At 30.8% G+C, this 13,577-nt stretch overlaps 1 protein-coding gene across 1 annotated transcript in view; it reads left to right on the forward strand.

The window, feature by feature from the left end:
• Window positions 1–13,577, forward strand: part of LOC112687579 — a gene marked incomplete in the record, with an annotated part of 217,860 nt that overhangs the window by 51,787 nt on the left and 152,496 nt on the right. The window contains 1 exon segment of the mRNA XM_025560350.1: window positions 2,551–2,744. Within this exon segment, the coding sequence (XP_025416135.1) occupies window positions 2,551–2,744 (194 nt within the window).

Here is a 13,577-nt window from a genome sequence, read left to right on the forward strand (position 1 = left end):
TCGTATGTGCTTCTTAGTATGCACTGTAACGGTTGTTAATATTTATTCTACACAATACTATAAAAAATCTTAAAATATAAGTTAAGTATAAGTTTTAAATACATTACACGCATTATTCATTGTAACAGGTTTGATTTATATTTTGTCGTCTGCTTTTTTTGATTAATTTCCGATTTTAATATGTGATGTAACAAAGATACATATGAAAATCGGAAATTAATCTGATGTACTCCAAATAATAGCAAACCACATTATTGGTATATAACTGAATATTTTACCAGTAATATGTATTTCTATCCACACGTTTATTTTTTTGCAGTTGATTTATTTAAATTATTTAATGTAACAAGATAATGTTTAATCATACAATTATTGTATAGAGTGTAATTTTATTATACTAAAATTTGTTTTATCATTAGTTTCAAAGAATATCAGTTATTTTACTATAAATGATTTCTTTGGTGCACAAGAGTTTTATATTAAAAATTTTGTATAGGTACTTCTAAAAATGATTAAACATAAGCTACTGCGATGCTATATCAAAACTTAGATTTTATAAACATACGAAAATCATTACTTGGCATCTATATATATATATATATATATATGTTTCGATGAATATTTTACCGATATCAAACCGTAACTGCCTAATGCAAGTATTCCAAGAAAATTCTACGAACAAATTATTTCGATAGTTACTCGCGTGTTTGAAGAATTTTCATAGCAAACCTTCGATCCAAAAAGTTTTGAATATACTTTGATATTTGATGGGAATATAATACACAATTTTTTCTGCTACAGCAGTTATTTCAACCATCGTTAAAAAATAAAAAACAAAACTTTTATATAAACGAGTAAAATCTAATATTACTTTAATAAAATACGTTTCAAAAACAGGTGAATAATTAAGTTTTTCTTACTCAAATGAACTGTAGTTTATCGAAAAAAAAGTACCTCTTATCTTGTATAATAGAACGAAGAAAATGCATATAACCGTCAAATGAAATATATTTCTCAAAACTCATCAGACTTTACGAAGAATTTTACTGATAAAAAAAATAAAAAGTCTAATATTTTTTCTGAATTACTGTGTAGTAGTATCAGTACCATCAAGCGCAAATTATAGGTTAAAATGTTCTAATTAATATACATTTTGAAAACTTTTCTCAAAGAGGTTATAATATCTAACAACGAATATTAGTCGTCTTACCGAAGTGTATTACTCCAACCGGTGATGCATTTTAAGGTAAAGAGAAACGAAACTAATGGGTTATCATTAGAACGAGTCACTGATCAAGTGTTATTAAATAGTTTATCTTCTCTTTCAATCGTTACAAATTGGATTTTCATTTTATTCAGTCAGATTTGACATGGCGAGCAATTTGGCCGATTTAAATTTCAGGAACATAAACGAAAAATTACTACAAAATATCAGAATTTTTGTATCGTGTGGACTACGTTTCCGAAGAAATGTTGAATGGAAATACAATACAATTAACTAAACGGCCGTAAGAAAAAATCTAACAACATTTAGCTTTTTAATGCGGAACTTTTAAATTTCTTTCACAAACTTTTACAGATTCTTCTTCTTTTTTGTCTTTCACAAACTGCATGCTGTTATAACTGTGACGGTACCACTCCCTACCGATATAATTGTTGTATTTAATTTTAACTTACTTGGGTGTACTACTGTGCAGTAACTGCAACTGTTGCAGTAAAACTATTGTTGCGGATCTAGCACAAATCTTCACTTCTATACAACAATAAATGATGCCACAGATATTCTTTTACATACTATTATTTTAATTATATTACATTAAAACATTAATATTGCTGTTTTGAACATAAAAGTTGTCTCACGACCATTGTACTTATATCACATAACCTAACGTTGTCGCCGCGGGACACCTTGTATTGTGTATTTAAGGGTGGTTTTGCCAATACACATTCCCTATATCAGGTAATAATTGGTAGTCCTTATCTTTATAAAATCATTTTTGTCCATTTGTACATTTCATTTCGTAATAAAATGTTATCAATACTATATTATTACTAATACTCAATCAATACTGTAATATGACTAATATTATTTGTTCATTAAGGTGAAGCTTTATAAAAACGTTTTGAATGAAATGTAACGAGAAAAACGTAATAATGTTCTTAATAGTTAATCAATCATAAAAGCGATTGTAATGTTAATTATTCATAGTTAGAAATTGAATCTTTGTAAAAAAATAATATTATTTTGCTGTACAGGTATAAGAAAAAAAAAAATATGAAATTCCAAATACTCCTTTCGTAATTTACGAATCGTGAAATTATCAATGAAACAATGAAAAATAAAAGTATCCTAAGTATCCCCAATCACACGGTAAACTTCACACGAATGAGATTTTTCCACGCGTCCAAAATTCGCACAGGTCGTGGTGTTTTGAATAAATCCCCCCTCGCGCGCGCAGCCGGTATTGTTTAAATGCGCCCCTCGGTATTTTGGCGTTTGCACCCGTATCGCATGTTATTGACCGGAACTTGTCGATCGTTGTGCTGCAGGAGGATGAACGTGACGGGATTCCGGGACGACTTCACTGGCGACGGACACAGGGCTTGTGGGGCCCGGGTGACGGTCGGCACATACTACGTGTTGTTCGCGGACGTCGTTAACGGTCGACTGGTAGCCAAGGATGGGCAAGCGGCGCTGGTTGAGTGGACGGACAGCAACGAGAGATCCGTTTGGCATGGGCTAGGTGAGTGTACGCATTAAGGTAAATTTAAAAAATTATTATTATTTTCATTCTAATAAAGGTTTTATTGTATATATATATATGTATATACAATATACAAAGACATAATTAATGTGTATTTGTTTAAAGCTTAGAAACTATAAGCCACTTTGCAATACATTCAACTTGATAATACTCATTCCACAATTCTTGTAAAAGTATAAGTATAATTTGTTCGATTTAAAATATATGTATAATATTTATTTTCAATTTCATTAAATATTTTTTAAATCCATTAAAAAAATGAATTACAATGGTAATTTTCGTAAATTAGTAAGGTTATGTGGCCAATCACTAATTCAACCCTACAATATTAGGTTAAAACTTTTAACTTAATAAAAATTAACTTTTGCACTTAACATAATGTTCACCATCAGTTATACGGTCTGTTATACACCAACATGTCTTCGTATACAACTTACACTAATGTATATGTAAAACATATTTTGTAAATTATACACAGTCATCTAATGTGCAGCCACAATTCATATAAGATGACAATGTAAGTTCATTTACAAAGCAATTTGCCGATGTTCCTTCAGTCCTATATCCAGTCAACTAGTGGTAAAACGAAGTTCGATATAACAAAAATCTCGATATAACTTATAAAACTGTCGGAGCCTTAAAAACCTCGTGATATAACGAAAATTGAAATGTATTTTGGTCCCCTCGAAGATTTTTTGGCTAAAGTTTACGCAATGTAACAAATTTTTACAATTTTTGAGATTGATACTGCACATTTTACGAGTTTGATTCGGCCATTCTTATGCGATAAGATAATGTTAATGTATCGTTTATATGATACACGTCTGTTAAATGTAAATTGTATTAAATATAAATAAAAATTTGTTGCTTTCGACAAAGATTTAGTTATCTGTGGATTTCTCAATGACGATGAGATTTTGAATGAAGCTGATGACGAAGAGCCCCCCGTAAGCTCGAATGAATTAGGTCTCCGCACCGTCTTAAGTTTTTTACAATGACATGATATCGATGACAGTGTATTTTGTAATATTCTAAATTTGAACAACACTATTAATCGCGTAAGCGCAAATGTATACACACAAAAAAAAATAACCTATTTTTTAAAAATATAAATAAGTATGTATGTAATAAACAAAAAATGTATGAATGTTTCTAATAAAATATTTAATAATAATCTAATATTGTATGTAGGTATGTAATTATAAAAATCTAATAAAATATAAATTTTCTTTTAAATATCGTTTAAACAGATTTTATTGATTTATGTTTTTGATATAATAAATTTCGATGTAACGAACTTTCGATATAACGAACTTTTTGCTGGGTCTCTTGAAATTCGTTATATCGCGACTTAACTGTACATGTATATAAGTATATATTTACACAGTTGCTATGCGGATGAAACCGTTTTGCGGTTTCTCCTGTAGATTGAGTAACCGGTCAATAGTGTGCAAATAATATGCATGTGTTACGTGTTAATTATCTCCACTCAATACTCGTCGACTTGTTAAAGACGTGCTGGAGCGTACGTGGTCGATATATTTTACTGGCCTAGTATATACATACATACATGGGACGAGATAGATGTATCACCAACGGAATTTTCGATGCAACGGACCGTGTCCGAGTAAAACTCCAAATGTCAACAAGTTATTTATTACGAGGGCTTCACCTCGCTCGGTCTTCCCGACCCCATTCATCTCCTGTAGTGCCCCATGCGTGTCTACAATGACGTGTTCGTCGACTGATGTACACAAAATGTCCCCAGCGAACCGCAACGACAATTGGTCAACGGAGTGCCTATTTTCCCAAAAGTCGATACGGAGCAGAATACAAGTACCCAGGATTCGCCTAACCATATCATTTTTTATACCATCGTCGGTGCTTTTCCCTACCCGATCAAGTAAATATTATGCACGTAGTTTTTCAGGGGAAAACTAGAGCATTTTAATTGACTCTTACAGAAAATGATTTTACATAATTGTGCTATCGAAAATACTCGTATTATACATTTCATTATGCCATTAATAGTTGTAATGTTGCGCATTATTCGAGATTGTCACATTTTAGAAATTAATAAATTTCGACACAAAAAAAAAACACAAATCAAATGATAAGGTTTAAATCTAACGGTAAACCATTGTGATCTTATGTAGATTAATCCTTAAAAGAGACCTCTTTTGATCAAATGATCATCCACCATACTTTCATACACAACAAGTTCATCAGACCTTTAAAAGTGTATTTTAGGTCACTCCATGAGTATTGAATTCTGAGGCCTTCCTTTTATGTGCACGCGGGATTAGCAGATTTCATTAATCTAGTACAACTACTTCTAAATACAAATTCTGTATAAGCATCAAAAAGTGTTCTACGTTATATTATCAAATCTCGTCTGTTCATTTAATTTTAACCTAACTCTATTCCAATGATTGACTGAGGGAGTTGATGCGGGGGGACTGTATATCCCAACTTAAATATTAGATATTCTAGCGTATCTCTACTATTTTTTTAAAAAAAGGAAGCATGCGATGGTACTTTGTTTAAGTTCAATTTTTACAAAATTACAAAAAGTTAATATGTTTATAAAAAATAAACCATTTACAAAGTTAGGTTTACCCCCTGATATATAAAACTATATAAATGGCTATTCCTAAATAATTATTAGTTTTTGATATAGCGGAATATGGTTATGATTATAATTAAACATCAACATCTAAAATTTTTAATTTTAAATTGATAAGCGATTGTCATTATAAAAAATGTTGTTTCGGAGTTTAATGATACATTTACATCCGGTGGACCAGGGGTGTATTTAGAATTACTTCTAGGAGGGAGGGGGGTGACTCAATTTTTTCTTTAATTCAGGCTCAAAATGTACAAGTAAAATGTTTGGTAATATTTAAATCAGGTAAATCCTTAATATTTGTAGTTTTTTTTTTTTTTAATCTAATGTCAAATCCACTTAGAATCGACTTTTGTATAGTTTTTTTTTAACACCTGTCTGTGTTTTGAAAGTTACGCTTGTATTTTATTTTATTTTTCAATAAGTTTGGATCCAACAAAAAGCCCAATTCAATATTCATAGCTACGTGTAATTTGATTTCATTATAAAATGATCCACATTAAAAAAATTTGAAATGTATATCTCACATATAATCGATCCATTAAATATGGATTCAGAGGAGGAGGGTATACGCCCCCTTCGCTCCCCCTTAAAATACACCTCTGCGATGGACACATTTTATTTTGTGTACTATGTGATTATTTATTTTTTTTAATGTATATACATGCATATTATTATGCATATAATAATGATTTTAGAAGCATTTTGCAGGCATATTTATATATTTTATAGAGCTGTAAGTCCTTAAACCTAATTATTAGTTTTCTTAAATTATTTTTTTTAATTACATTTCAAGAATGGTGGAGAAAAAAAGTTGGTGCATAGGTACTGAAATATATACTGTGAACTATGGTTTATAAATGTTCACTGCGCCACTACATACTATATTTAAATATTAAAGTTATAGTTCAAATTTTGAAAGTGAATATAATAGGTTGTAGAATATTCGTTGGTTTGCGATTACATGTTTAAGGGTTTCATAGGGTGTGAACCAGTGGCGGCCCTCAACACTTTTATAAAGGGGTGAACTTTATTTATATATTCACATTTGTATATTTTCTTAGTACGATATAGGTCCGTGAAGTTGGCCGCCAAAGCAAAAATTTGGTACATAATTAGTAAGCTATTAGTAAATATTAGTAAGCATAAATTCAGAATTTGTAAGTACAACCCACACCGATTATCCGTAAAACTAAATTTCCAGCTAACTTCCCAGCAGCTGGAAATTTTTTTATTTTGAATTTTTGGCATGCCTACACTTAAGTAAGTAATTATTAAGTATTTGTAAGCATAATTTCCAAATTTGTAAGTCAACACTTACTCGATTATCCCAAAAAGTTTGCCAGCCGGAACATTTTTAAATTTTAAAGTTTTTTTTTTTTTTAAATATTTAGTTGGTAATTAGTAAGTATTTGTAAGTCACCAACCAAAACTATTAAGTGTGTACTTTTAAAGTTGTATCCAACCAAATTTTTATCAGCCGGACAATTTTCGAATTTTAAAGTTCGTTTTATTAAATATTTAGTTAATTAAGCTAACTTCCCGGCTGCCGGGATGTTAACCGGAAATTTAGTTTTAGGGATAATCGGTGTGGGTTGTACTTACAAATTCTGAATTTAAGCTTACTATAACTTATTAATATTTTAGTAATTATGTACCAAATTTTTGCTTTGGCGGCCAACTTCACGGACCTGTACGATATACATAAAAAACAAAAATTTGAAGAAAAAAAAGGTCACAAGGGTAATTTCCCCATTTGCCCTTACCCCAAGGACGCTCCTAGGGTAAATAATATTATGTTCAGTTTATAGATAAGTATGGATGCAAAATTGGTATGTGTCATTAGAGTACCTTTACTATTTGTTTTTTTTTTCAAGTCAAGCATTGCTTTATTCTTGTAATAAACATAAGTGCTTGGATCATCAACACCTGAAAACCGACTACGAACCAAGCAAGTACTCTTTTGTGTAACATCCAAAACTCTCCATTTGTACTGATTGGACTTGAATATTTGTGACCACCATCGCCTTATCTTAAATAAAGAGAATGGTAAACAATCTAATCCAATTTATATCGATCTAGGACATTTCGGCGCGGGCTTTTCGGCGCCGGCATTTCGGCGCGAGGCCGTTTCGGCACAAGGTACGTTCCGGCGCCAGGTGTTATTTTCTAAAATTGTATACACTATACTAATAAGTTATAACATTCGTACTGCTCTACCTTATCGCAGTATAACTTTAATAAAAACACAATAGCTTAGGAAAAATACAGAGTGGTCGGGATACTTTTTATTGCCAATTAGAAGCTGGTAAAAGCCCACCGAAAAAACAAAAAAAAAATTTAGATATTGATAAGCGAATCTTTAAAATAGTTAGCAATTATAATAATAGGGACATATTAACATTTTTAAGAGGTATCGCTCATGATTTAAGCATGACACATTAATATACTACATATTTATTTTATTATTAGAGTGACATATTGATATTGTATTATTAATTTTATATTTATTATTTATTAAGCACAACATTGTTATAACGACATTTAACATAACAGACCTATTTTATTATTTATTTTATATTTGTTATTTATTAAACAGGACATATTGATATTTTATTAAAATTGTAAATTTTTTGACAATATCTATAAAAGTGAATTATAATATTAATTTTATAAAAGTAAATTTGTGTATTATGTAAATTAGTGTAATCTTGCGCTGAAACATACCTCGCGCCAAAAAGGTCACGCCGAAACGGCCACGTTGAAACGGCCGCGCCGAAATGTCAGTGTCCGAATTTCTATCTACTTTATTTCTCTCCACTAATCTCAGTCACTTCTATTTTTTAATTCTTTATTTTTTCTTTTTTCCTCTTATTTAATTTTCGCTTATAACAGAGTCAATAATGGTTATAAATATTATTTTCTAAAATTCATACATCCGTAATACGGTGGTAATTTGTACTTTCCCGAAATTAAACATCAACATAGTGCGATAATAGTGCATGGTTCTTTTCAACAGCACTAAAATTCAAATCAAACATGAATTAAAGCTATCAAACCATTGATAGGATCATCAGCTACAGTGATAAATGTATGGAATAGATAAGTGACGACCCCAATTTGTCGAAAATTTATTTATACGTCGGATGTGGCCATTCCGATTTCAAGAACGTTTAACAGACATTAACTTTAAGATTTGATATTTTTAATCTTTGAAATGTTAATGGCATTCCTGATGCACACTATATTTTTAATAAAACAATTTTATTTATAAATATTTCTAAGAATAGTTATATCAAATTTTTCCATTTTTTTCTGTATTACTCTGTATATATATATATATATATTTATATCACATGTAAGTACGTCACACGTTTCACACCACTGCGCGTTCCGATGGTGAAAAAACGTAACGCTATTATTCGGACCATTGACCGTCACCGCGACCGTGGATACTTTTCCATATATACATGGCATTAATGGAAAGACCCGGACAATTTATACGGGTCGTAAAGGACAATGAAAAAATGTCGTCCACATTATAGTCACAGAGAGAGTATATATAAATAAATAATATATATATATATAATCATGTATGTAGTGCCGGACGTTGGAGGAAAAATGACTTCTCATCCGCAGTCGACGTAATCGCGTGAAATGTTGAATATACATATACATTACAATGTTCAATGATCGATACCTTTAAGCATGCGGCACTAGAGACATGCACATAATGATATAAGTAAACGGTCACCTTTCCGTTTTATTCGAAAATGTACGATTGACTTTATATTTTCGAACAAACCAAATATTAAACATATTGTTCGTGGAATGTTACGCAGCGGCTAAAACGTACGTGTTGGTCGTGTTCCAAAACCACTATTGGTACTCGGTATTTTATTAATCCCGTACGCGAACCGACAATGTCTTAATCAAATATATTTTCCTTAACGCGTGTTTTCGAGAACACCTCGGTATTAAACATATTTAGTAATTAACCGGGATAAGATTTATTTCGTATCATAAAAAAAATGTAATAATACTGTTTACCGAACGAAGAATTGTTGTTTTACAAATAAAATATACGGTTATATCTTTGTTGTGAACAGTCTGAATTTCTAAAACTGATTTACGAGTTTGCATTCGTTTGAATTCACAGTCTTCGAAACGAGAACCCCTTGTAAACGAATGCGATTCGAATCGGTGAAACGGAATTCGATCGATTTTGGCAACCGTGGCGCGAACAGTGCAGCGTCGAACGCCGTTCTCAGGCGCGAACCCGAATCACGCGAAACGCGATACGATCGCTGCAATGGCCATCGAATTTGGAAAACTTGCGTCGACCCTTCAACCAGTAATACCGAGAAAAATGGCCGTTCGAGCTCCCTCAGCACATGATACGTGTTGAATACGTGGTCGTCGGCATCTGTTTGTCACGCTGGACCGATCGTATTCCTGCACGTCGTCCTCGCCGTCACGATTTCGAGTCCGTTACGCCGTTTTCTTTGCCGAATATTGCGCGAGTTCCTTTTCCATAGGCCACGATGTAAAAAAAAAAAAAAACATCACAAAAGCACCGTGCCCGCGTGTGGTTTCGGGACGTTTTTCCGCTGGGGTACGTTGACGCCCGGTCGCGCGCATCACGGACGAACCGATGATATTCGAAACGCGACCGACCACAATCGGAGTGCCTCACGATTCGGTATTGGCGTTTCACTTTCTTGGAAGTTCTCTCAGAATAGCGTTCCAGTACGATTACCGTTGTTGCGGAAATCTACCGACGCGATACGTGAATGAAAAGTCGGATCGGACGTAGCGAACGATATCGATCAAAATATGACTTGAAATCCAGTATGCCTCCTGACAAACAATTAAGGACAACTCGATATTCGATATACAAACAAACAAAAAAAAAAAAGAAGAAAAATATTGTTGACAACTTAAAAATTTCTTTTTGATTTTATATTAGTGAAATATAGCTTGATTCGTGGAAGATCACAAAATAAAAATTTCAAGGCATGTACACAAGAGACATTTTCTTTTTGAAATGAAAATAATCAATACCCAGTGTAAAACCAAATTGGATTTAAATTAAAACCTTTACGGTAGGTACATTTCAAGACTTCGTGCCGTGGGATTGTTGAAAAAATACCATTGAGGTCCAATAATTTTCAATCGTCACAAAAGCCATCAAGGTATTTTTAGTTTTCTAAGTAAAAATTATTTTTGAAAACGTATAAAACACGAATGAATTCAGTTACAACCGTGTTCGAAATATAATGTCGAATATGAAATATATTTTTATTGGCACTACATCCATCACGAATTTAATAACGGAATTTTTATTTAAAATTCATCGGGTTTCTTGAGATACGATTGCAGTTTTGTTATGAAAATAAATATTTCAACGAAATTAATAATGATCAAAAATTAACAATGCTACAACGGTGATTTATGTATTGGAAAACTATCAACGATAAATAAATCAGATGAGTATTTTCGTTTTCACTTGTGTCGTTTTTAATTGTATTTTATTACATTCATCAACAGCAATATTTATAACCTCTATTAACACACATCGATAAAATATCCAACACTTCAATTGTTAGATCGACAACTTGTATTATAAAATACTGTATTTAATTAAATTTAATATACTCCATTAAGAATAAATATAATTATAAACAATACTTCATCTGATAAACTCTGAAAATATTATCATTAAAGGTATAGTTATGAAAATATTTTACATGCACGTATTATAATTTCAATAATTTCTTTGTTATTCCATACAGGCACATTAAATAATTTTCAGGAACTTAATTAACCATGACGTTTTAAACCCAAAGATCAATATCATATTTTCAATTTGTTTAACTTTTTTCTTTAACTGTCATTGTTATGGGTATTAAGAATTTTTTTCTCTCTTCCTATTTTTCAGGTGTGTTATTGCAGTTAAATAGTATAAACAAGATGACATTTTTTTTATTGTTATTATTACCCCGATAAACAAAATTTTTATTACAGAAAGCTTTTTTTTTTTTTATCTAAAATCAATTTTGGCCGTTTTCTATATTCAAAACACTTTATCAAGGTTTAGTTTTATAAGTTACAACGCATTTCCGGGCTGTATAAGTATTGTGCGTTATCGGAACTAGATGGATTCAAAATTCAAATATCTCATGTGACATTGTTGAAAGGAAAATGTAGTACAGAACAACGTAGAACAACATCACTATCGGAAAATCCTTTGATGTTGAATACATATTTTTTTTTTTTTTGTCGTAGACAATAATATATGTATGGATATATATAAAAATATAATTTTTATATTAATACAGTAGAACCTCATTAATCCGGACTTCGGTTAATCCAGACATCCGTTTATAATACGTAAATTACGCTAGTTTATCTAAATTATGTAAACATTATCATTAAATACGTAGAAGATAGCAACGATGAAAACATATGTGCGTATTATGAGCATCTAAGTCATCTCCGCGAGTTAATCATTAAAGAAATCACTGTGAAAGAAAAAGAACCAAATATTAACATTTTTTTTAAATCAGTAAGCGTGTCAAGTGTGAATAATGAAGGTCAGCATTAATAATGTACTGTGTTTATTATGTAATTATAATATTACATTTATGTAGTATTTTTTAGGTTTAATATTGTAAGACATACATATGTTTTAGATTAAAACTTGTATAATAATATATCCAATACATTTTTTTTATAAATTAATAATTTACGATTTTTGGTTATCTCGTTTATTCCGGACTTTCATTAATTCGGACAAATTAGAGCCCCGATTAATCAGGATTAATGAGGTTCTACTGTACTTTGTTACGTGCTACCGGCTCTATTTCAACTTGAGTACTCGATGATGTGTAATTTTAATTAAATAGGAGACTTTAAATTTTACAATACGTTTATTAATAATTCAAAGTGTTCAAAAAATTCTGATATATAATAACGTGGAGTTGTATGCAGTTCCGTGACTAGAATTTATCTGGATTTTTTTGCTGTATTTGATTTGACAATACATTTTTTTTTTTTTTTTTTAACACATTAAATATTTATATATTTAAACACAATACAAAATTGATTATTTCCTTATTTCTTAATTAGTAATTTACAATTACTGTGTGCATAATTGCAAAAGTTTACAATGTGATTTACTTAAATTGCTAGTGTTAGAGTATAATTAATATTTATTCACTCATTATAATTTTTCAATACTCTACAATATATTAATATATTTTTTCTAATATTTATTGAGTTATTCTACTCTCTTATTGAATTATTTTATAATTTTATTGAATTATTATTTCAATTACCAAAGTATTATTGCGATTAACTATTAAATATTTTATCATTTATAACTATCGAGATCAAATTGATATTGCTCTGGATATCTTTACAGTTATGCATTTTCCCTAGTAATGGTTTTACAATTTGATTCTCCTCAATTTAGCGTTTTAATAAATATCAAGTATTATTGCAGTCATCGTATAATTTGATTATGATTTATATGTGGATATACTACCTCTTCTCTTAGTTCCATCTCCTTTCTCTCTTTTGTTGCTCTTAACTCATAATTATCTAAATCTTTTTTGGATAATTTATATATTTTAGGTTCATCTATGTCTTGTTTATTCTTATAACATTGTATTTTATCCGATGCGCAATTCAAAGAGCAAATGTTAACGTCTGGTTTTCCAATGCTATTCTATTACTACTCACCCATGCTACTTCGGAAAGTTATCATATGTATATTGTTTGCCTCGGATGTACGCTCGTTTACGTGATTTTCGGTCCATTGAAAAATGTTAAGGGCATATAAAACTTCATCCAAACCATGTATCAAATACCAATGGATTCGATGAACATACGCAGACATTCTTAACCTTTAGCATATTACTGCTTTCTTGCGATTATAACATAATATATATATTATCACATCGTTTTATAGTGATATATAACAAAATGATATAGCGGTCCATTACCGTGGGTACCCAATCAATCGATTTCACAAATCCGAGTATATTTTTACACATCGTTTTTCGTTTCGTTCGGAATTCGAAACTTACTAGCTTCGGCTCAAGCAATTCCAACTTACACGTCTTTGAAGTTCATCAAATCGGTTCTAAAACATATAGTATTCGTACCAAAGAAATATGATA

Source organism: Sipha flava, unplaced genomic scaffold (genome assembly GCF_003268045.1).
Source record: "Sipha flava isolate LNK unplaced genomic scaffold, YSA_version1 109_pilon_pilon, whole genome shotgun sequence".
NCBI classification, from domain to species: Eukaryota; Metazoa; Arthropoda; class Insecta; order Hemiptera; family Aphididae; genus Sipha; species Sipha flava.